This window comes from Camponotus vicinus, unplaced genomic scaffold, assembly GCF_025532165.1.
Source record: "Camponotus vicinus isolate PSW18456_S1 unplaced genomic scaffold, iyCamVici1.0 SCAF_10, whole genome shotgun sequence".
Lineage (NCBI taxonomy): Eukaryota > Metazoa > Arthropoda > Insecta > Hymenoptera > Formicidae > Camponotus > Camponotus vicinus.
In genome coordinates this window covers 7,874,728-7,900,451 of record NW_028141946.1, presented here as the reverse complement: position 1 = coordinate 7,900,451, position 25,724 = coordinate 7,874,728, and the positions used below count along the sequence as shown (strand labels likewise).

Genomic DNA, 25,724 nt, shown 5'->3' with positions numbered 1-25,724 from the left:
GGTGTAACTGACTCCGAGGATCGAACATTTAGATCATTTTCGTTCCCTTGCCATCAAAACAACACGCAGATACGTGAAGCTATGCGGACGATTCGGTATCACGCGAGTTTTAGCAAAAAACATCTGTCGAAGTCAATGTGCGCGTGGCTTGCCTCGTACGAATGTTTTTTTTTCTCGACAAGAATATATCTCAGAAGTAGCGCAATATATTAGGGGTGGTGAATATTGTAGCGCGGTGATATATAATTAAAGGCCGCTTTGTGAGGACGATTGCCGATATCAAAAGAAGAAATTTTAAGAGTGCGAAACGTAAAAAGAAGAAGGAAGAAAAAGGAAAAAAATGAATGGAAAGAAAGAAAAAAAATAAAATGAAAAGAAACGAACAAGAAAGAAAGAGGCAAGAGAAAGAGACATCGAACTTGCTGTTGATACGTGCTTACGACATAGAGCTGCGCGAGCTGCAATCTTATGTCGTTCCACTTTCTACAACGTTCGACGTTCGCATATTACCCATACTTTGTATTATTAACGTTCGAAAACAACTGAGTCATACTACGAAAGTAAGATCGTTTGCGACTTCAAAATTAATCTATGCAATCTCTTCAAATTAAAATTATATAATAAAACCATTATAATTTTAAATTTATTAATTATACAATAAATTTATTTAATTGTACTAATTAAATTTTTACACATTTTTATTAAATGAGTTTCTTTAAACAGAGAGAGGAAAATTATGTAATTCTCTTTTATTCCTTTTTCTTGGAAGAATATTAAAATTACAATTAAAAAAATTATATCACAAATAAATTTCTGTTTAAATAAGAGACATACATATATAACATGTATAACTTTTCTCAAAAAAATTAGATATAATAAAACGAGAATTATGTAATTTTTGATTTTAAAATGATCTATTGTATTCCGAATAAAAATTGAAAATACACAATATGATTATTCGCATAAATAGTAATAAAGCATAAATAGTAATAATTGTTATTCGGTGTTAATGACTCACATAATAACGGTTCGCGTTTATGCATAAGAATTACGAGTTTTTTCCTCGAGTAAATCGCCGGTATGCAAGAATCATTAAGTAAGAAGTGTTAAATAGATCTTGGCACGTAAGTTTAACGCTAATGAGAATACAGGAATATTTGCGGATTCTGTACTCGTGAATTATGCACAAAAGTATATTTACTATTTAAACGCTTAATTCACGATAAAATGTTGTTTAAATATCGAGAGACAGGAAATCAAGAGAATATTTATAATTAATCACATGGAAATCATAAGAAAAAATATTTTTATTACGTACCTGTTGACTGGCTTCGATGAAGTTGCAGAGAAACATAGACAACCTTCGAAATATTTTCACACGTGCACTGTACATATTCACGTAGAAAGAATAATCCCGACTATTTTATCAGCAACTGTTACGTCTCTCTGATGGGAACATGCGATTCAAAAATGAAAACGGAAACGAGGGCGTAGAGCATACGAACATGCTTCGCTTGTATCGCGCTTACGTAAAAGAATCGTATATACAGTGTTATTTACTTCCGCTACCGTGATCTCATGGTCTGATGATTAACTACTATGCTGTAAAAAACGTATTGCAGGATGTTGCGAATATTTCAAATTTACTGGAAAAAATAGGAAAAATTATAAATCTAGATTTTACGCATTGCAAATTTTTAATATAATAGAAAGGAATTGGTAGAATTACTAAGAAATGTTGTTACATAATTTAATCTCTTTGCTAAAAATGCAAGAATTATATACATTAATTATTCTCTCTCTTATAGTTTCATATAAGATTTAAATTTTCAAATATTAATATTTTGCGCAAAAATATTTAAAATTAATAATAAGATGACAGAATTATTAAAGGACAAGCACATTAATCCATGAAATATAAATATAAATATATATATGTATATACACGATGATTACAAAAAATTAAAAATATCATTTCTTCAGTTTTCGAGAAGTATTGAATATATATTGATAATATCAATGTTCTACATGAACGATTTATAATGCTCTTTTGCAAAGAAAGTAGAAGGTGAGAAAATAAAAAGAAAATGCATTCTTCGGGTTTTTTCTCATCTTCCTTTATTTTACAAAACTGAAAAAAAGAAAACTTCTGCGAGAGTAACAAACTTTTGGCTTATGTGACTAGTTGTAATACTTAGCGGCAATACTAAATTAGTGCAGTGTAAGTATGTACATTTGTGTTTACAATGTCTCGACCGCAAGAAATCCTGCGGATTCGTTTGCAAAGCAATCGTAACTTTTATCTTAATTCAAGACTCGCGTTGAAGCGAGCACTTCGCGCATCGCAAAAATGTTCCTACAAGAGATACAGAGAGAAATGTTATTTTTTCATTTTTTACTCGGAGAGAGTGCCGATACATATAAAGGTAAATACACGAGAGGGACAAATGTACAAGAGAGATTAGTAAATGTCCCTTCATAATTTCTTCGCCTGTATTTCTCCGATTACCTTAGTCGCTAAAAGTACGTATTACAGAATGTAAAATAAGTTACACGTGCGCATGGTTCATCGTACTAAATGAAATGTTGACACACGCGAAACGACACACACAGTACACCTCGTACATGTGAATTTTAATCATCAGTACATCTCTTACACGTATTTTAAATGGTATAATGAATAATTTAACTTATAGATATACGTAAACTACTTTAAGATAAATGTTCATAGTCTCTCTCGTGGAAGACACGGTGTGGCAGGATTTTTCCTATTTTTCATTTATTTTTTTATTTTTTCCTTTTGATTGAATGTCCCTTTTAATGCAAACGACGATACGATTTTGGGCTTCTTTGCGACGATTGAATGTCTCGAATATTCTTTTTTTTTTTGCATTTCTGTCGAATCGATTTTTATTATTTTATTACGAAAGAATAAAATTGATGTCTCGTAATTAACATGTATACCGAAAAACCACGAAGATCTGCCTTCGGGATACAATACAATACTGCATTTATTAAATTAAAGAATGTTAAATAGTAGTGATACATTTTAACGAATCATATCTCATGATTTACTTCATTATTTATGTAACTCGCCATTTTGCGAGTTACAAATTGGTTTTATTTTACTGACGATGCATAGGAAAAATCTATCGTTTATTCATTTAAATAGCATTGTTTTATGAAAGAAGATAAAACAAAAATTCAATCATTAATAATTAATGATTGAAAAAAATTGAAGAATCAGATCCCGAATAATATAAACTATGTAGACCTTGTAAGGAAGTGAGGAAGTACTTAATGTATATATGTACACAATCGCGTATAAATCTTAATAAATATTCATGCGATAAATTACAAGGACGAAAGCTTTGATGCGATGTACGGGACTTTTCCTTTCAAACTGTCATCTCTGTTTACGTTGCAACTCTTCGTCGACATTTTATGTAGACAAGAAATCATCATAAACTTCAAGCTAATCGAGACATCAAACAAGATCGTGTGTAAATCAATTCGCAGTTATTACACGAATTATTTCTCAATTTGAAGTCATAAACGAATTGCGCCGCATTTTCAAATTTTAAAGAGTATGCGGATATTTTTTTTATCTGTTATAAACTGATACGCTTTGAATTTTTGCGCAAAAATTAAAATATAAATCGTTCGATCGCGTGGTCGATAACATTACACAAATAATTGTAAGGAAATATTCACTCTCTAAAAGTGAATCAGTGAAAATATCACTAATTTAAACAGTAAAATAAGATTTCACTGAGAATCAGTGAGTATTTTACTGATTTTCAGTGGAAACGCTTATTTTTTTGTTATTTTATCTTATATCTCACTGATTATGGTCAGTTAAAATAAAATTCACTGTAAAACCAGTAAATTTCATTGTAAAACCAGTAATCGCTAGTTCGTTTGTTTACCGCTACGATCGCTATCTCTCTCGTATTTAGCTTTAGTCATAAGAATTATATAAAGTTTGCAAAGAGCGACAGATAAAATTAAAAATATTACTTCGATTTAATTTCAGATATTAAATCGATCTTATGAGTCGGACAAATAAATGTCTGGCGACTTAATGAAAATTATTCGTTCGTTATCTACTTAAAATAGCAAGTTCAATATGCATGTAATATTATAAATAAAATAAAATTTTTAATATAATAAATATTTAGTAAATATAAATAAAATTTTTAATTTTATATGAAATAGATAGAGAGATGAATTGTAGTTTAATATTACTGACAATAACGAAAGAAATATTATTACTGATTGAAACAGTCAAAATTATTAATTACTAATTGTTTCAATAAAATATCACTGATTTACAGTGCTGTACTTATAACTGCTGTAATTAGTGACTATTTACTGTTTTTCAGTGATAATACACTGATTCACTTTTAGAGAGCATGTAAAAGTAAATACTTACTTTGATAACAAAACCACTGATTAGAGACAGCAAGCAAATATTACAACGTAAAAAATATTATATATTAGGAAACAAAATATAATATTATTTTAATATATTTTAATAATTTTTCAATGCTTTTTCTCTTGTCACGAAAAGTAAATATTTAGTGATTAGAGTAAAATTAATTTCTTATAGCTAGAACTTAACCCACGAATCAAGTCTATTGTATGTACATGATTCGATTAATAAAAAATAATCTTATCTAAATATGTGATCTATAATTATATTTTTTCGTCCTTGAATTTTGCAAATTTAATTCTATCTAAAATGAACTCTCGCATGAAATTGTTTAAAACTATTTTATATATTATATGTAAAAAATAACATATGTACGTATACAGGCGAATTATTCGTCTAAGACCTAATTTGCGTAATTTTCTTATAGTAAGGAAAGAAATAAGAAGAGAATTAATCTGAAGAAAAATGTGAAAAAATACATATCATGAGCTTTTGTGAGTCTTCTACAGAGTATTTGCTAGGAAATATTAATATATAACATTCGCGATAAATTTTCCTGATAATCGGTATCTAAATTTTTTTTTATTTTTTCTTAAGGTATAGTTTTTCTTAGGTATAGTTTAAGCACCATCATTACTATCATACATATTTCGTCCGTAATAAAAATTTATTTAGTATCATTCTTTTATTATCATTTTGATGTGTATAGTTAGACTCACTCTATATGATATTTATGTATAATATATAATTCAACCAGAATGTCGTTTCATGAAATGACTTGATCAATGCGCAAAAAAGAAAAGGAAAGAAATTATTAGAAATGACGGAGCGGTGACTAATTTAAAGCTAAAGTCTTCAGTATCAGTCCATTGAAGTTTTCATGCACGTGTAAATAGGTACATGGTGCACGTGTGGTCGTATAGCTACTGCAACTAGAATGATAATTAACCGGAATTGATTTTCGGATTTTCCCGTTTTTCAGGATTGGCTCGCAATTTTTCCGATTGGCGATCTGGCCGATTTAATTCCGATGGCTTCTATTCGCAGCTTTTGAAAAATGTGTCTCAAAATTGGCGAAAAATTGATATAAAAGACAAAATTATGATAGTTATAACAAATGTTGACTGGCAAAATATTAATGGTATTTCTTTTCTTTCTTTTTTCCAGTACAACCTCTATTGAATTATTATTAAGATTGAAGTATTATCATAATTAACGTTATACAGCAACTTTCCACCAATTTAACGATAATTCGATGGTACATATTACATATTGCATAGCAAAGTACATAATATCCTCTTTTTTTTTTTATAGTGGAAACTCATCGGAATTATAGCGATTTAAATCCTGAAGTATGATATTCGTCAAAATTATGTTATTTGAGAATTTTACAGGCAGCCATGACAAGAATATCAAACATAAGTTCGATAAGACGGAATCAACGACATACATACTTAAAGAAAAGAAAATTGAAGATTGGCAGTTTAAGATTAAAAGAGAATTCATTTCTCACACAGTCAGTATCTTACTTCAATCTTATAACAGGAACATACTTAATTCAATTGTTCATATTATCATTGTCATAAATGCATATACATTATATAATAACTGTCGAAATCGAACTATATTATAATAAAATGCATGAAAGAGAAAATGTGATAAATATATACTATTTATAAAATAGTACTATAAAAAAGAGGGGATAAAAAAAAAGAAAGAAATCCCGGAACAATTTCTTTTCGAACGGATTTTAAAAAAATCTTAAAAAAAGAAAAAAATACATAAAATATATGCGAGGTTCTTAAAAAAGAAGGAAAGAAAACCTATGAAACATTTCATATATACTGTATATATTTACTGAAAATCTTAATCTTAAGAATATCTATAATGATAATTCGTTTCTTGTTGTATGTATGTCGTTGCACAAAAATATGATTTCAAGTGACAATATTATAGAAATAAATTAGTCAATTTTCTTTTATAAATACATGTAGTTCGTGCGATTTACGTCGCATTTATGGTCATGGCGTTCTTTCTTCTCTAAAGTAAATAACACTAAGACTCAAAAGAACGGCGTTCGCTTTGATTCGCTTCGATCAATAGCGCGCACACGCCGACTTAAACTTAATCTCTTATATGTACTTAATTAAATACACGATTAATTAACTAATAAATCGAAGTGCTGTACAAGCGACGTAGCGCGATAGATAACGCTTAGGTAGGACTACACAATGTGTGAAAATTCTTTTAATAAATACAATACCTTAAATTTTACATCTTACGGCCCGAGGAAATTCCTCGGTGTTATACTTAAAGTTAAGATAACATCGCGCAGTAATTATACAGATTAAATGCTTACACGCAAGCTTACGTTATACTTCATATAGCGTACATTAATACAATATATGTACGTGTATATATATATATTATTAATAGTATTACTCGTGATTGGACCATTCGTAATCGAAATATAAGTAATAAATTAATCGCGATTAATCCCCACTAACTATAGAATTTTTCTGAAATGCTACCAGATTGACAGGCAAACATTGACTGAGACACCGGTCAAATATGTGCCAGCTTCGCAGTCATACATACTTTATTACCGAAAAGAGAAAAAAAAAAATGAAAATAAAAGTGAAAAAAGTCCCACAGTTTCTCTTTCCTCTTTACTTTCGTAATTACGATAATTTTACGTGCTTGACATTCGTATAAATTAGGAGGAAATCCGTAAAAATCGATTCCTCGCCTCCTAAGGCATTATACTACAATGGTTTATTGAGAAAAGAAAAAGTGCGTTTTTTATATTTACTCGCATCTAAAAAATCCGTTATTATCTCTATTCGTCCAATGTTATATACAATGTGCATTGACACGATGTGGTAAAGAGCTCAGGATACTTAGACTCTTTCCTTTTACGATGTAGAGAAAATATAGGTCATCTATCTACTTTTAATGTCGGATATTATCTACGCGAGATAAACGAGTAAAATAAAAAGCGCGAGCATTAAGTGTAAGATAAATGCAGCTTAATTTGTCACGTAATTATATATATTATATATATATATATATATATATATATATATAACTATATATATTATATACATTGAGCGACTTCGTAATTGCAATTAAACTGAATCCGAGTATTTATTTATACCTGTATTACAATCCCCTGTAAGAGAAGATAAGGAAGCAACGACTGCCGGTTGATTGCGCTTTTTAGATTTGGTTTCGATTAACGAATCCGCGCTCGAATAAATGTTTCGCTTTAACTAGATTATGACCAGTTCCGGTCGAATAAAATGATTTTATGTCGCCGTTGGTGAAACGGGGCGTGAAGTGGGGAAAAAATGCGCCTCTGACTAAAAGCCTCGAGAAGAACAATTGATATATTTCACATTGTGCGGGTAAATGATGACTAAAATTATATTCGAGCGTCTCTCACGGATATATATCCTTTCACTAGTTAGTATAATCGGCAAAGTTGCGAGAAGTTGCGTTAAATTGCGAAATTTTCCTTCTTTTCCTTTCTTAATTATTTACAACATTCGTATGCACACTCTCAGCAGTATTTACATCTTTCAATCACTTCGAAATTTATTATAAACGCGAAAGCATCATTATTAAGTTGTTGTATCTTCTCCTCGTTTTATTCGATTCACTGGTTTCACGTAGGTTTTCATCATGAATCACGATTCGAATGATTGCGGGTGCTCGCAACCACTTGACTCATAAAGTCGATTACGATCGTTGAAAGGTTGGAATGACGCATATACAATGTGATTAATAATCGTGTTCTAGGAGACTGACTAGGTGCGCGCATGATCTTTGAAGGAACAAACTTAACGATTGTAGGAAATACGACGACGCGAATCCTTGAATTGTCAACCTCGCGCGGCATAACATGATTCATATAATCGTCGTCCTCTATTATATCGATAGATCGTGTTAGAGCTTTTCCCTTTTCTTTTTTTCATTCACAGGCCTTCGTGCTTCTTGAATGCGACTCATCGACCGGCGAATTTAAAAAATTCAGCAACTTTTATACGTGGTGTTCCAATAAATATCTGTTTTATGAATATAAGAATAATCCGGATTGCTCTTAGACACTATATAAATGAAACTGTTATTTTGTGTAATATTTAATTATATAAATGCGATATAATTGCCAAGAAAATGCATTTTTGCTTTCATCAAGAAAGGATTTATTTGATAAGAATTCTGACTTTAATCAAAGCGCTTCCTCCTCTAGAGATCCAATACTCGCGAGCGTACAATTCGAGACCGTGAAAAAAAAACGAGTATAACAGAATACTTGATAAACAGGTTCAGTCCTCCATATGTTTAATAATCGCAAAACTCCCGACAAAGTTGAGAGAAAGAAATTTACATCGATCGCGTGTGTAGCACTTATTACAGCGGCGCGCTAGTAATTTCAGTTACATTCAAAAGACTCTGGAAATGGAGACTCGGTGCCATCATCTTATTAGGATGAGACAGCTGTAAATTGATCATTCTGTAGTAATTTGACGCTTGCACGCGATTCGACAAAGAAATAAGATGGGGTCCTATACGTGTGTTATTGTTCGAAAATGACATTTCGATGCATCTCTTGCTCCTCGCCAGACAAAAAGCGAGAGAGGAGGGTTCTGATAAAATAAAGTGAATAATCGCGGAAAAGAAATCGAGCGGAAACGAAATCAATCTCGTTGCTCGACGTTGAATCGATAAAAAAGTTGGTGATAAAAGAATGAAATTATTTATGTATTCTCCTAACGTCATTTCGCTGTTCGAGCTGTGATGAGGAAATGCTCGTTCCTTTTCTTCGCGGAAAAAAAGGCAGGAACACGATGATATTCTATTTCTAAGACCCTGATGTAATTATAGTGCGCCTTCCTAGCGAGAGCTTCGTCGAGAAAGCGGTCGATACAGTACATGACGTAGCACGACGCGTTTTGCTATCTCGAAGGAAAGGCTGTATACTTCATGTATCTTAAGAGCGAGTTCTTATAATATGATATAAAATATAAATTCTATATATGTATATATATTTATATATATACACACATAATAGGAAAAAAATAAATACTTAAATATGTGTGTGCTGTGTGTATGTGTGTATGTACGTGTGTATATATTATATTTTATAGCAACGCTGCGGCAGGATTATAACATTTATAAGGAGATATTAATGTTAAAATTAGTGATACTTAGAACAGCTCGACATATACACGTGTTAGCTTAAATGATGCAGAGTAATGATTATCATTAATATTACCTTAAACGCGTCGTACCGCCAATTTAAAAAAAGATCCATCAGCTGATCAGTCGGAATCGACCGATTAATCAGCCTCGAGACGTTTTGGTTACGTTACAATGCAAATTTGTGTTTAAACCTTATTTAAGCTTAGCCCGTTATAGTAAAATATTATAGTGCAGCGAGAATATACTCTCTAATCGTATTGCTATAGTAAACCGCTCACGCGGTCGTAGATTTCTCTCCCAATGCGTGCCAACAATCGGCGAATTGCAACAAGTGAAAAAAATATATATATATCAACTTTGTGATATTTTCTTTCTTTTGCATACTCGATGACAGATACAAAGATGAGCGTATAAATAGTAACGCTGTTTCTGTATATAATTCGAATCGTCATAAATTTTTTTTTTTTAAAGCATTCGAATATATGATTTCATTCTTTAATATTTCCGTTATTTAATTAATTTTTTCTGAGATATTAAAGCGCGTATAAACACGCAATATTAATCGTTAGTTTTATGTATATATATATTACATTTTTATTATATTCTATATATATTTTTATATAAATAAATTTTATTCTTACATGCATACTCATAGTAAAGCTACATGATGTTACTCCGAATTATACAAGAAACGACGTTTACTCCTATTTACATTATCTCACCGCTATACCATCATGAATGCAACTTTGCAATAAGAATACTGTCAAGAGTTGGTATTCGAATTTAACTATCATAAAGACATTTATATATTTTTAATATACTGTCGAAAGAGTGGTAAATTACCTAAAAATCCAGTACTTACATATTTCAGTTCATTCGTCAAAAATGTTGAAAAGCAAAAAATTAAATTGTACGTATATGCGTGTTTTAATCAGAAATGACTTCTATTTAGTTACTCAATTCGTTACATAACAGGCAAACGATAAATTTGACGCGTAATATTTCAAGAGAAATAAAAGTAAATAAAAATGCATAAATATTAATTTCACGTTGACATAGATTGCCATACACGTTTAACGAATTTTGCAGCTTTTCGAATAAACATATTTCTGCGATTCTTGAATCGGCCACTTCTTTAATCCAATTGAAACTCAGTGAAATCGCTTTATCACCGACATTAATTTCTATGCATATAGTGACGTTTAATTCTTATTATTAAAGGAACTCTATTTATATTAAACCTGTTTCTATCTGAATCGCGTTGACTGTCGCGCTGTACAAGAACAAAAGATTTAGTCGATATAATGTAATGCTTGCATACTTAGAGACCGTAATATGAAATTTAGAGATTGGGATTATTACTTACTCGGGAAAGCGGTTGAAATTACATTTCATCACGGTACGCGTCGCAATTAAGCCGGCCGTTATTACTAATTACTACTGTGCACTTAGTCTCGCTATATGACGCGATTATTACTCTGACCAAGGAGTGCGAAACAGTTAGAGAAATATTCGCGAGGAGCTCGAATCCCCGGGAATTTTTCATTCGTGCGTCCCACAAGCATCTCGAGTTTTCAGATTTTTTTTTTTTTTCGCGATACGAAGTTTATCTTTACAAGGAAATATGACTGCATTTAGCAAAGATCGGTACTCGATCGTTTGATTTTCGATCCGAAATGGAGAAATAATCGAGTTTTGGAATTTTTTAAATACATCAAGTTGATCTCTCTGTTGCACGCGTATGTTAATTCTCTTTCGTCAATCGATACATATATTCTTTTTGATTTTTCGAAAGTTATTTCTTCTAGCATCGAGACACGATTCTTTGAATTGAACGATCGATGCGCGACATTTAAAAGTCTCTAGATTGCATTTAGATGCGCGATGTCTCTCTCTTTTTTTTTCTTTCTGTGACATACACACACATATACACACTTCTTTCCTTCATACTACGTACAACATTTCTTCATTATTATTATTATTCAATACCGGAAGATTGGCTTGTTCCCTTGCCGGGACAACAAGACGATAATTTTTATACTGTACAATCTCTCTGACAACGAATACGATATATTATAAAAAAATTCAGTATTATACTTTCTTTCATCTCATAAGCATTTTTCTTATTTATACACATTCTCTCTCTCTCTCTCTCTCTCTCTCTCTCTGTGAAATCTCTATCGAAGATAGATCCTATCATAATTCTGAAATGAATTTTTCCAAGATATTTAAAGTATTTGTATTAAGGCAAACAAGGAAAATGAAAATTTTCCTTCTGTAATTAAAATGAAGAAATAATACTCATAATATAATTGCAGAAAATGAAAAAAGAATACTCATAATATAATTGTAGAAAATGAAGAAAAAATACTCATAATATAATTGCAGGTATTAATTTCGATTAATTTCTCTTAATACTATTAAAAATGATTTCTTTTTCAATTACTTTACGTAAAAGAGATTTGATATTTTAAAATAAAATGCAAAAAATCCTGTAAAAAAACTACACAAAAGAAAACAAAGAGATCAATATGCGATATAAATTTACATAGAATATATGCACATAAAATATAAATCTACAGTAATTCTGAATTTAGATTTTTAGAGCTATTGAATGCGAGGATTGTGTTTGTTTAATTGAGTAATTATATTTCGCGAACGCGAAAGATACTTTGTGTTATTTTTTTTAAAGACAGAAGAAAGATAAATTTGATTTCATGCCAAAATAAAGATGTTTGTATATTAATTACTGTATCAGATGTATTCAGCAAAAAGGGTGTTAGTTTGCGGTCGGACGAGAAATTTGTTTTCGAACCTCTCGAGTCAGATTTCACGCATGTATATAATCGTTCCACAGCCCTAGTTAATCTATGCTCAAAGCGATTATCGTACCGTTTCAAGATATGACGTCATGACGAGAGATTCAAGTAAGCACACCGAATAAAACACAAATGTTTGCTGTAAGCTCATGTTCGCAATCAGGAATAGAATGAACGACAAAGGAATTCTGCAAAGAAACGTAAAGTATAGAACAGAATATATTGACAGGACCTGTTCTAATGAGAGATCTCAACGTATTGCATTTCTTCCTATCATCTAGTTTGTCGTTACTACCTACTGATTGTTTACATCATCCAATTCCGTATCTGCAAGAGATTCGAGGCTAAAAACATTTTTCAAATCTATATAATTCCATGCCGTGCAGAAAACTTAAACGTGTGATCTGACCGATGTTCCTGATTTACACCCGCTCATCAAGCCCTCCGCCCTCTCCCTCCTTCTTCTGCCGGTCTATATTAAACTTTTATTTTTTTTTTTAAAGACTTGTAAAGATTGTAGACACGCTCTTATTGCAATAATTATCTACGAGGTACCCGCACTTTTGCGAGGGAGAAACTTGTAATTTTATATTTACACTTGCGAGGGTAAAGTTTGTCTTTTTTAAACTCTCGATAAATTAATTACGGGGACTATGCGCGCATATATTGCATCCAGTTCTATTATCTTACTTACGATAACTGTGTGTAATTAGAGTAATTATTTACAACCTTGAGATTATATGTCGTAATAACTTATACGGATGCGACAAGGAACTCTGGTTTGGGAAATCGTTATTCTTCCACCTCTTAATCCTGAAACAGCATTCTTCGAAACGATCAGGAACACGAGGGGAGCTCGTGTTGCGATGTAGATAATAAGCTTGTAACAAGATCAATAATTAATATGTACATCGTGTTTATCATTTTGCGATATATCGTGTGTATATTTTTATTAATGATCTCTCTTCACGCTCATTGAATATGCATTCACATATATTTTATATTTGTATCTGATATTGCAATGAAACGAAAGAATATCCAGATTCTGGTCGATATTTTTAGCCATGTGATTGTTATATTTGATTAATCAAAAATGGAAAATTCTAATGATTATCTCTGATCCAGTATCAAAAAAGTATGGAAAATAAAATTATGTTAATAAAGTAGAAATATTGGCAAAAGTATCTTTTGGATGAATTCCATGATTATCACACGTTGTTTGGGAATAGCTGTTTCAGAACTTGTATGCAAAGGACATAGAAAAAATTAACTCTGAAAGGAATGAACAGTCGATACAAAAGGACTCCGGGCGTATTTAAGAAAAAGAAAACACGAACCTATGAAGCTGGTTTCAATAGGCTGATCCAGATAGAAATATTACGCGCTTATATACCTCTATCTAATTGTTTGATGGCCTAGTTTATGTTACGAACACAACACCATCTTTCCCGAGGTCTCCCTGCATTGCTATCCACCGTCAAGATCTAATTACGTTTGGCCCGCAACGAGAGAAGGACACGTAGCTCTTGTTGCCGTGTTGGCGAACGAACGACTTGGTAACATCTTTTCTCGTCCAACAGTCTCGTCAGGACCACTCGCGTATTGCCCTGAGTATTTGTTTGTACATTAATATCTACAGGTTTTTCCGCAAATCTTGTGATCAACGAGGGCTTCAAGCGGCGTTATCTTTCTCTCGCGCTAAAATTTTCTCGCTTATAATTTATATATAACTCGACTAATCTCATCGATCAAGCGGAACATCCTCGAAGTTAGTTACATTACCAAAATGCTGGAAACCGTTCTTGAAGATCCGCCCGCGACTGGTGCCTGCCTTCATCTGATCGAGCAGCGTCACATTGTCCTCGAAGTCCTTCACCCACCTAGCGGTCTCGTGACCCCAGTGGAATCGAATCGGTGCGGCGTTATGGTAGACCTTTTTGACACCGAGACTGCGTATCTCGATTCCCTCGTCCGAATGGTAGAAGGACTTCTCGCAAAAGTCCTGATTTAGAAATGGCTCCAACTCGGTAACAATCTCCATGAAGGTAGGACGTTCGCTCGGTCGCCACTTGAAGCACTTCTCCATGATCTTCTGTACAGTCTCGGGACAGTTACGTGGTATGTTTAGCATACCCTTGTGCAACACGTGATGCAACACCTCCTCGTTCGAGAAACCTTGATATGGTATCTCGGCGAGAGTGAGTATCTCATACAGAACGACGCCAAACGACCACACGTCAGAATCAGACGTAAACACACCGTCGGAAAGATTCTCCGGAGCCATCCAGCGTATCGGCAGCAAACCTTTCTTGCCGATCTTGTAGTAATCGGTTTCGTAAATGTCCCTTGCCATGCCGAAATCGCCGATTTTGCAAACGAGATCCTTCGATACCATGCAGTTGCGCGCGGCCAGATCGCGATGGACAAATTTCTTCGATTCGAGATAAGCCATACCGTCTGCGATCTCCGCTGCCATTCTCATTATTCTGGACGCATCGGGTACCATTTGGGTGTCGCGTATCCTACGTAGGTACGTCTTCAAATCGCCGTTCTCCATAAGTTCCATGATGACGAACGGCGGGTTACCCATGGAGACCACGCCCAGCAGTCTGATAATGTGCCACGTCGAAAAGTTCTTCATGACCGAGGCTTCATTCAAGAACTCATTCTTCTCCCGTTGACTGGCATTTTCGGAAATCGTTTTGATGGCTACCTGCATGGTGCCATCCAAATAACCGCGATATACCATGCCGAAGTTACCTAGCCCGAGCTCTTCCAGGATCTCGACGTTTTCCCTAGGAACTTCCCAGCTGTCGATGACATACTTGGTCTCCGTAATGTCCGGATTTACACTGGCTATCAATCGTTCCTGCGTCCGTTTCTTCTGATGACTCTTGATAAAGAGTGTCGCTGCAATCATACTGATGAGTAGTACAACTAGAGTCAACAGCGTCGCCAAAATTATCTGATTGTAATCCGATAGACCGACGGAAAAGTAAATCACGTTGGTGAATGTGCCATCACCTGCCAGCGATGTGGAGCGTATCCTCAGACTATATCTACCCGGACTGAGGTTCCTGATATAATGATTGTTATATTTTTGTCTGCGACTGGCGTAAGGTATGCATTCGGTGCTTTTTTTCGCATCCTTCACATCCAAATTCGTATATTCAATGGTATAGGAGACTGTGAATGCGTTTGGATCTCTGACAGACTCCCAGATGACTTCGACTATTGTATCGTTCGAGACGTGGACCTTTACATTATGAATATCGTCCGCGTTCGGCCGCATTTTGGTCCGAGCGTTCGCGTATTGAATGGACGAGCACATTGGCGTATCGCCATCCACCTTCACGCCACACGCGGCGATCGTGATAGTGTATAAAGAATAGTGACGTAATTTTTCCAAGTGATACGAATTACGTTCAGCAGTGACATTATATATGACCGTCTCATCGTCCATACGATTGATCGCGACATTGCTACCCGTAGTACTTGAAGAGACATTCATTACCGTTTTTTGCCTCTCCTGCGCAGAGGACAAATTATTTTCCAGGTCGTAAAATTTACTATCTGGTGAATTATAGGTATTGAAAACGCAATGATCCTTCCAGCCGGGTGACAAATAACTGATGGTCATATTTCCATGACAGAATATTTCGAACTGCTTAGAAATCGCGAGCTTCGCACTCGCATCTTTGGAACAGCAGGAATTAGGATTCGAGATGAGCGGAGTCTTAATTGTCACCTCGTGTATCTCCTCTTTCTCGATTTCGCTGATCAAGGTATCGGTGCAATAGTCGCGGGAAGCAATTAATTCTTCGTCGTCTGATTGAATCGTACTAGAGATCATATAGTAACCTATGGGACCGTTCGGATACACTGGCGGGGCCCACTTGAGCAGAATCTCGCTATCACTTATTACAGTCGTGCTCACATTTGTCGGAACTGAGGGTATCGCGCTCTTTGTCCGGAAAAAGATAATCTCCGATTGACCTACCGGACTAATAAAGGAATTCTTATTCCTCGCCGTAAATGTTTTTACGTAAGCAGCATACTTGGTGTACGGCTTTAAATTCGTAATATGTTTCGAAACGGTCGAGTTCCTAGATGTACCAACATCTACGATCTGCCATGTGTTATTGCCGCAGGCATTCGCCTCATACATTACATTTTCATTTTCGGTTTCTATGTAATTTAATAAATAATTGAGCAGCTGCTGGCCTTCCGATGGTTTATAGCTGTCCCAACTCAGAATCACTGAATCTGCGTCCCGCTTTTTTATCGTGATATTTATATTAACGATATTGCAGGCCACTTTATCACCATTCGATTCCGGTTGTACTTCGAGATCTGTGAAATTGGTGATGTTCACCGTTTTACCGAATTGCTCTATCTTGGAGAGACAAAGTTTGGGATTATAATGGAAGAATAATCTGCCTCTTTCTATTGTTATCTTTTGAGACGGCGGGAAGAGCGAAGAGAGATTCGGATTGTCCAGGACTACAAAGCTTGCATTATTAATGTCCAAAATTTCGCCTTTGATCACTTTAAGCTTCTTGAAGAAATCCAAGGATGTGATCGGAAAGGAATGCGTTATTTTCACATACTCGGTTATCTCCTCGATTAAACCAAACGCGTCTGCCAATTCGTTCATTATATTCGGATTTCCATTTCTGATTTGAAACTCTAGGGCGCCCTTAACCACCGTTATACCGCGAAAACTCTGAGCGTCCGAAATGTGACGTATGATAGCGCCGCTTCCGATCTTACGGCACTGACCTTTACAAATACGACAGGTTGTTGCCTGTAATGTAAAATCAAGAAAAGAAAAATCAAGAAAAAAAGAATGCGCGAAGCATAATAAGTAGATGCAAATATATCATACATTTTTTTCGTCATCATCCTCGAAACCATCAGGACATTGAGTAACGCAAGAGCCGTTGAAAGGCCGCCATGTTTCTTCCGTTTTAGAAAATCTTCTGAACTGGTTCATCTTCTGGCATTCGACCTCGCTGATGCAGCGTCTCGACAGATACGCGTATCTGCCAACAGAAAAGTCCAATGTTACAGTAGAACAGATCTTCCGAGTGCGAAAGATAGGACATGTACTATGTATGTCATACAAAACTTTGAAACCTTCTGACATTATGTGCGAAAGCTGTGAGCGCGAGAGTGTAAAGTATAATATGCGGGCTTATGAGCAAATTTCGAGGTATTTTATGCTAAACATCTGGAATTAATATCTTCTTTCGCAATTTCTTACTTTTCAACATTATATCTCTTGAATACTATAATTTTCTATTTTAATAAAATTTTTATTTCTAATTATCTCGAAATAAGAGTTGCAGAGAAAAAGCAATCGAGCAAATTTCAAAATTAAGGAAAAATTGACACATCAACTTACTAAAACATTACAATAATAAATAAACGGTTTGGGATAATTTACACAATCGAAGTAATCGCTAAAATCTATAGATTTATTTTACACATCTACTTTTTAATTATTTTATTTGTATATAAGATATAAATATGATAGAGAAAGTATAAATGTATATATATATATATATACATTTATACTTTCTCTATCATATTTATATCTTATATACAAATAAAATAATTAAAAAGTAGATGTGTAAAATAAATCTATAGATTTTAGCGATTACTTCGATTGTGTAAATGTATATATATATATATATACATTTATACTTTCTCTATCATATTTATATCTTATATACAAATAAAATAATTAAAAAGTAGATGTGTAAAATAAATCTATAGATTTTAGCGATTACTTCGATTGTGTAAATTATCCCAAACCGTTTATTTATTATTGTAATGTTTTAGTAAGTTGATGTGTCAATTTTTCCTTAATTTTGAAATTTGCTCGATTGCTTTCTTTTTCTCTGCAACTTTCTCTATCATATAATATGATAGAGAAAGTATAAATGTATATATAATGTATATATATATATAATGTATATATATATATATATAATGTATATATATATATATATATATATATATATATATAAAATGTATATATATACATATATATATATATATATAAACTTATAAAGTTAGAATTTACTCCGTCACGTTGCAATTGCATTTGTACAAAAATTACTTACAACTCAGGTGGGCAGCTTTCGATGCATCTCCCGTCGTGCCGGTAATTCTTGCACACATAGCACTCGCTGTCGTTCGGACCATAACACTTTCCGAGGCATTGTTCGTGACATCTTGACCTCTCTAGCAACTGACAGTGTTGGGCGGTCCAACAATAACCGCCAGGACACTGAGAGCATCCTATAATAATATTATAATCATTTGTGCATCGCAATCGCAATCTTTTCTCTGATAAAGTTCAGCATTTTCGTTATACTTTTATATTAAAAAAAAAATTCTTTTTTTAAATCATCTATCACCTTTCATGTGCGGGCAATTCTGTTCATTCCTGTTATCTTTAATGAAATTCTCGCCTGCCGGCACGATAAGGCTCCAATTTAAAGTATTTGTGAAGCAGAGAGCGGGATTTTTCTCGATGCGTACACCGCCCCGAGAAATCTTCGTCAGACTGGTGAGACCGATCTGTGAAAAAGTTTCGTGGAATTGTGAGTCAAAGGTCGAATAGCCGGTTAATTTGATTGACTGATTAACGTCACTTGACCCAGACCATTTAACCAGGTCCTACAGCAACAAATTGGACCATACCAACACCTTCGAACTGACTGGACTTGATTCGGCGTGGGAATGAACGATCGCGATATGAATTCTACGTGACAAACGAGCGTCACATGCGCGCGTACGAATAAAATTCCTAACATTCGCGCGATATGAAAAATTGCAGTTCTACGATGTCGTGTATCATTAAATGTCAATACTAAATACAATGAACTCGCACTCGGCCATCGAAAACTCTTATAATTCTTCTACGGTGAGATATGTGTAGAATAAAAAATAGATACAAATTTTCTCCAAATCCCAAATTTAATAACCACTTATATTAAAATTAACATCCGCGAGATATATTAAAAATATTGATGAGTATATAATCAGTATTAATTAATTTATTTATTCACTTAAGAGATTTATTCATTAACGAGAAAAAAAAATTCTTCAACAAATAAAATACAAGTGAATCGATCATAGATAAATACAAAATATAAGAGGAAAATATAAAAAGTATAATGTTTTGCAAGGATAATAGCTAAAAATTGAAGTTATTGCGAATTTAAAACTAAGATATCAGAGAACACTTTTCAATTTACGCAGAGAAAAGTTGTTATAATTATTTAAAGTGTTAAATTAATTTTAGTAATAAAGTCCATGTTAGATTCATGTTAGATTCACTTTAAATAAGCATAAAAAGTGGAATAACACGAAGAAGTTTAGAGTACACGTTAAGGATTATAATTTAATTAAAATTCTGCTTTAAGCTAATTTCATTATTAAGGAAGATAGAAAGTGGCAAAATTAAGGAAGAAAAAAAATTCAGGAAAAGGAACAAAAGAAGAGCCAAAGGAAGAGCTCACGCGAAAATCTCACCTCTTGCAAGTTCTTCATCTCGTAAATCATGAAGGCGTAATCCGTAAGAAGTATATCGCCCCGGATGACCTCGAGATTTGGGAAAAGTTTGCTGAGGGTCTTCAGACCGTCTACGCGATATAGAAGAAAGTAGCCGGTGATCTCGCGTAATTCCGGAAAACTGACATTGTCGAAATCGGAAGTATCGGTATTGTTCTCGATTAACACGATCTGAAGGAAACCCTCGATCACTTGGCATTCCCTCAATACCGAGAAGCTGTTAACGTTATTCCTGATATCTATGCTTTGACAAATGCCATTCGCGGCAGTTATGTTCTTGGACCGTCGTCCCTTCTCGCGTCCTACCTCCTCGCTCGATTTCATATCAGACTTGGGCAGATTCGACGATTGACTAGACTGATGATTGTTCTTGGGCATCCCGACATCCATAGATCTGGAAAAATCGAGTTTTCATTAAAATTACAGTAGGCAATGAATTTGTCGATTCTCTTTTCGATTTCTCTCTTAACGGAATTTTACGAATTACTTCGAGTATTCGATTATCTGAAGAAACTTTGAACTATCGAGATTCTATCTCTGTACTGTTATATTGAACTTTAATATCAGTTCCTATCGGTCAATGTTGCGCAAAATTATGATGTTGCCGTCGAAAATTTATTTTTTTTAAATACCTTGACAGTTAATAACTCTGATGAATGGTAAATTTCACACAATGTTTTTAATAAAATAAAATACATGCATTCACATTTTTTGCTGAATTTTTAACGTAAAATTGCTCTTTTGTTGGGAAAAGGTAAATGCTCAAATATATTCTGCATAGATTTAAAAGAACTTGCATTTAAATGAACTTGCTTTTTGTGCGTAATACCATGAATCACTTCAACCAAGTAAAATTAGCGAGGCGTTTAAAAGCCGTTAATTACTTTAATAAGATCAAAGAGAATTTCAATGGCGACAGGAGTGCAGAGAATATCGCCGCGTCGCAATCTCGACGATATTATGTACACGTAATAATTGATCTCCAAAGGAATTTATTGGCTAAAATAAAATCACTTAGCGCTTATCATCATATTCAAATAAATATCAAAGTACGGCAAGTATGAAATTTATCAGATGCTTTGCGTCTATTTCGAAAGGCAATTTCTGCATACATGGCATCTTTCGTTTTGAAAATTCGAGAAGTAGACGGATATCACGTACAATATCTCCGATTACGAAAGAATTTGCTGATATCTCGAACAAACGCAAAGTACTTTGACTCTAAGAAGATCAAGATTTATAAGTTAAATGATTTTCATTTAATCGATCAGATATACATATATATTTTTTCATAACAAAAATATAATAATATAAAATATATTATTTAATATATCATACGTGTGTGTGTGTGTTTCTAACATACCTGGAGTTGTCGATCGCTCTGTTGTTTCTATAGGGCTTGTCGGGCAGGAAGTCGGAGTTATAGGCCGAGTTTCGATCGGATTGCTCCTCCGAATCCTCCTCCCTCGTCTTGTCCGCGTAATCGGGATCGTACTTGTCCTTAAAGCTTTTATCCCGGTGCTTCGTGGTCGACTTTGACCACCTTTTCTCCTGGCAGAGCGCCAAGCCCACCACGCAAAGCAGAACGATCAGCAGCAACGACTTCCTCGTCCTCATCTCCTTGTCTCATTGAAACACCGCGTGCTCGGATCCAACCGTTGAACGTTCCCGAAGTGTCTTATCCCCACGTGTCGTCGCCTTAACCACCACTTTCCTTCTCTTATGATTGATCGACGATTGATCGTCGACTCTGCGAGCCAGCCCCTCTCCTGTCCGTTTACTTTTGCCCCTACCCCCGGAATCTAGATCGTCCGATTATACTTTTTCTGGACTTCTCGGGAGAACTGCAAAGTAGACCGTAGTTTCCGTTAATGTTTAAAGAAAGACCATTTGAAACTATATACAACAGTAAATGGCTATTGTATTCAAATCCACTTTATCTTGCTGGCATTTTAAAGGCTCATGATAAAAGATAAAACGAGAATGATACGCAATGAATAAAAAAATATACAAAATATATATTGTATAAAAGAAAAAAATATTAGCGTTTTAATGCGGGTTCAGAATCATATCGTATGAAGAGAATAAACATGAAGGAATAAATGTTTTCGACTTCTATAGCAATTGACCTTTTTCAACTCGCGATTGCTACACATTGGAGTTCAATGCTCAAACATTTAAAAGTATCAATAGGAAAATTTTGTTTGTTTTGTGCAATGCCACTTTTGTAATTTAAGGTTTCTGAGATTGATAATAAAATGCAAATCTAGATGCAAAATGCAAAAAAAAAAATGTTTCTTTTATTTTTAAGATTATTCTATAATGTATTCAAGAGGGCTCGTTAAAACTGCATATTTAATATCATCCCAAGAGATAAAGTGGCATTCTATTCTATTTCAGATGAATATACACACAAATGCTAAATACACACAACGAAAGCATTATTTCTCGTCTCGTGTACCTGCGGATTAAACGATTGAACGGCCGAGAGCTTGCAGCCGCGAGAAAAACACTCCGAGTTATTCCGCGCTCCTGTCCTCCTCCCTCGTATAATCGATCGATCGTCCCAGCATTTGTCCCAGGCTCGCGTAACCCTCTCCGATTCTCTCCTCCCGGACGCGTTCGTTCTCCGGGTGACCGGGATTTCGATCGTTAACTCCTTCCTTCCGGTCGGGAATCAGAAATTCTCAGGAGTCCGCGCGAGTCCTCTCGATCGCGTAGCACGTAGGAATGCACCGCGAAATGTTTCGAAATGCTCGACTGGCGTCGAAAAGTGTCTTCAGAGTACCTTCTTGTTGAAGATGAAGTACTTTTTAGCCTTCATAATTGCGCCGTCGCGCCGAAATTATCTGTCAAACACATAAAAGTCGGAGCTAACGTTTAACGCAAGACTTTATAAGAATTTAAAATTATTACTGATTCTTAATTTAGATAAAATAGATTCTAATTTAGAAAAAAAATTGAAATTTAAAGCTTAAATTGTCGCATGTTATTATTCTGTGAAAAATATAATTTAAAAATATAATATAAAAAAATATAATTTTTAGATTTGTATTTTAAAAATCTTTGGATATATTTTTTCGCCTTTCAGCTATTCTGTTTTAGAACAGTGTAGTGTGAATGTTTCATGTTGCGCAGAATCTAATCCGCAATAATGGAGCTTGCGACGATAATTGTCTTATAATAATTATACATGCGAATCGGATTTTAAAAATACTTAAAAAAGATAAAGAAATATATCTTTGAATCAAAGAAATTTATTTGGTTTTTATTATTAATTTTTTTTACAAAATTCCTATTAGAATAATCTATTTATAGTTCGCCAAATTATATATTTAGATTATATTTCTTCATAATTTTTAACATGATATTTCCATATGCAATATAGATACGTATACTCTGACTCTAATGTAGCAAACTTTGCTATGCTTAATTTAATTAAGCAAATTTGCATAAGGTACTGAAAGAAGAATATTTAAGCATATATCCGCTAATTAAGACTATGTAAAAAAATACCGACGTTCTAAACTGATTCACAAGTTAATATAATAATGTGAAGCGCAATTAAAGGCATCGGTACAATTTCTATATTGTGTTGTTTGGAACACTTTGTTATTAAAGTTATTTATATTTATATTATACTATATTATTAAAAAGTTATATTATTTAAATTTTAATTGATTAAAACATTTAAACAGAAATGTGAAAATATGTGCTTATTATTTTTTCTTAATCAGACAATCAAAAATGAATGGTATTTGAAGTTTGATCAAAACGTAAAAGCGCAAGTTTCTTTGAAAATGATAATATCTAATAAGAGAAATAAAAATCATAATTAAATTTAGAAGAACACGCATTCATGTTTGTGTGAATATAATTAGAATGAAATTTTAATAGCACGTGATATAACTGTGATATAACTAATTATAATCAATTTCAAATATGTAATATACATGCAATATAACTGTGATATAATTAATTATAACATTTTCATATTTTTATTGACGGCTTTAATAAAATAATTAAAATTGTTTGAATACGATACGTAATTTCTATAGAAATTTATTACATCGGAATAAATATATGATGAATGTGTATATTTTAATCAAATGTATAGCGATATAGGAATTTCAATTTGAATTTTTTTATATATTATTTCATAATTTTGTTAGATTCTAATTTTGAATCTTTATGTGTATATATATGTAAAAATTGCCAGAATTCTTATCTATTTAAATTATTGTCTTGTATATCTCAAATAAAAATCTCATTAATTCAAATCTAGATTATTTATTACAAATGTATAACAAAAAGTGCATCAATCAGATGTCGATATTTTGTATTAATTAATTATTTCGTATTAATTATTTAATTATTTTATTAAATGAATTTAATCATATTGTGAAACAGAAAGAGAGAGAGAGAGAGAGAGAGAGAGAAAAGGAAGATAAAGTTTAATTTTAAAACTTCATTTTTGTTAAAATCCAGTTCAATGCCTGTGGTTACATTAAGCGTGTCCCTGCGGTGTCATATAAATACTTATTCGTGATAATTTCATTGCAAATACATACATTCATGCACTCCTCCGCTTCTTATTTAATTAGAGCAAAGTAAATGGATTCGCTTTGGATGTTCCGCCAGAGACTCAAGTATGTTTACTAATTAAAGTCAGATAAATTTGTCTTATTTGAAATTTTATTAACAGATAGAGTTTTCGCTAGAAGAGAAGCGTGTGTATGTATTTTGTTCTATAAAAATATAATAAATATAATCTTGAACGAAATAAAGTAGATAATATATCTTGAACGAAATAAAATAGATATAATAATGTAGAACTCTCATAAACGGCTTAAGTCTTATTAGACTAATTTGCGTATAAAGCGATTCTAAAACAAGCTTCTAAAGACAAAATGTATTCTTTGACGAGACTTTGATGAGATCATAAACTTCGAAGTCGATCTCTCCTATCGTTCTTAATTATCTTTTGTCTCTCAGGATCTTTCAATTTTCAATATTAAATAGCTTAGAGAACTGCTAAGTATCAAGATAAGTAAGATTCTGTTAAAGTGAAGTTTATATTTAAATTTAAATATGAGAGAGAGAGAGAGAGAGAATATTTTGTTATATATTCTCGTTAAGTTTAATTGCCAACAAATCTTTAATTTTTTTGCCGTTTTATTTATAGCATAAAGATTGTAAATATTTCTTGCATTACACACGTTAAGAAACATTGATTTTAAAAATTGATCAAAAAGAGTGCGATAGACAAGATTCTACAACTTAATATAAAATTACTCTGTAAATTCCAGATCTTGGGCTTAACTCGTTTTTCTCATTTATCGTACTTTTTATCCGCTTTTCCTTCTTTTACGCCATTCATTGCCGTTTATTGCTCGGCAATATCAGATATCTACCACCTTACGGATTACGACGTTAGCAAGGAGAAAATTCGCGCGAGCAGAGTTTTCTCGAATTTATGTCTGAAAAACTGTTCTTCCATTTTGGCTCTCAGAAAAGCCAGCTTTACGGAAAAATTACCATAAACCTCCGCTGTTATATTAACATACCGCATCAATGTAGAAAGTGCAGCTACGATGCTGAATTTCACGAGGATTTTCAGCGACGATTTTCGTCATTTCGTCACTCCCCTGCATTTTATTAACCCATTTTAAGGGTCC

General features: G+C 33.3%; 1 protein-coding gene across 6 annotated transcripts in view; it reads right to left on the bottom strand.

Annotated features, from left to right (window-relative positions):
* Positions 1-1,736: 1,736 nt before the first annotated feature.
* The window catches only part of LOC145961086 (insulin receptor), a 74,591-nt gene continuing 50,603 nt past the window's right edge, over positions 1,737-25,724 (bottom strand). For 4 of the 6 annotated variants that reach the window (XM_083080924.1, XM_083080926.1, XM_083080927.1 and 1 more), the window contains 7 exons: positions 22,508-22,895; positions 21,410-21,890; positions 20,008-20,440; positions 18,888-19,050; positions 18,591-18,768; positions 17,348-17,504; positions 1,737-17,266 (listed from right to left, as the gene is read on the bottom strand). In XM_083080924.1, the coding sequence (XP_082937050.1) occupies positions 14,201-17,266; positions 17,348-17,504; positions 18,591-18,768; positions 18,888-19,050; positions 20,008-20,440; positions 21,410-21,663 (4,251 nt within the window). In that variant the 5' untranslated portion in view covers positions 21,664-21,890; positions 22,508-22,895 and the 3' untranslated portion in view covers positions 1,737-14,200. The remainder of the gene's footprint in view (positions 17,267-17,347; positions 17,505-18,590; positions 18,769-18,887; positions 19,051-20,007; positions 20,441-21,409; positions 21,891-22,507; positions 22,896-25,724) is intronic. The other 2 variants (XM_083080928.1, XM_083080929.1) reach the window with 1 other exon arrangement.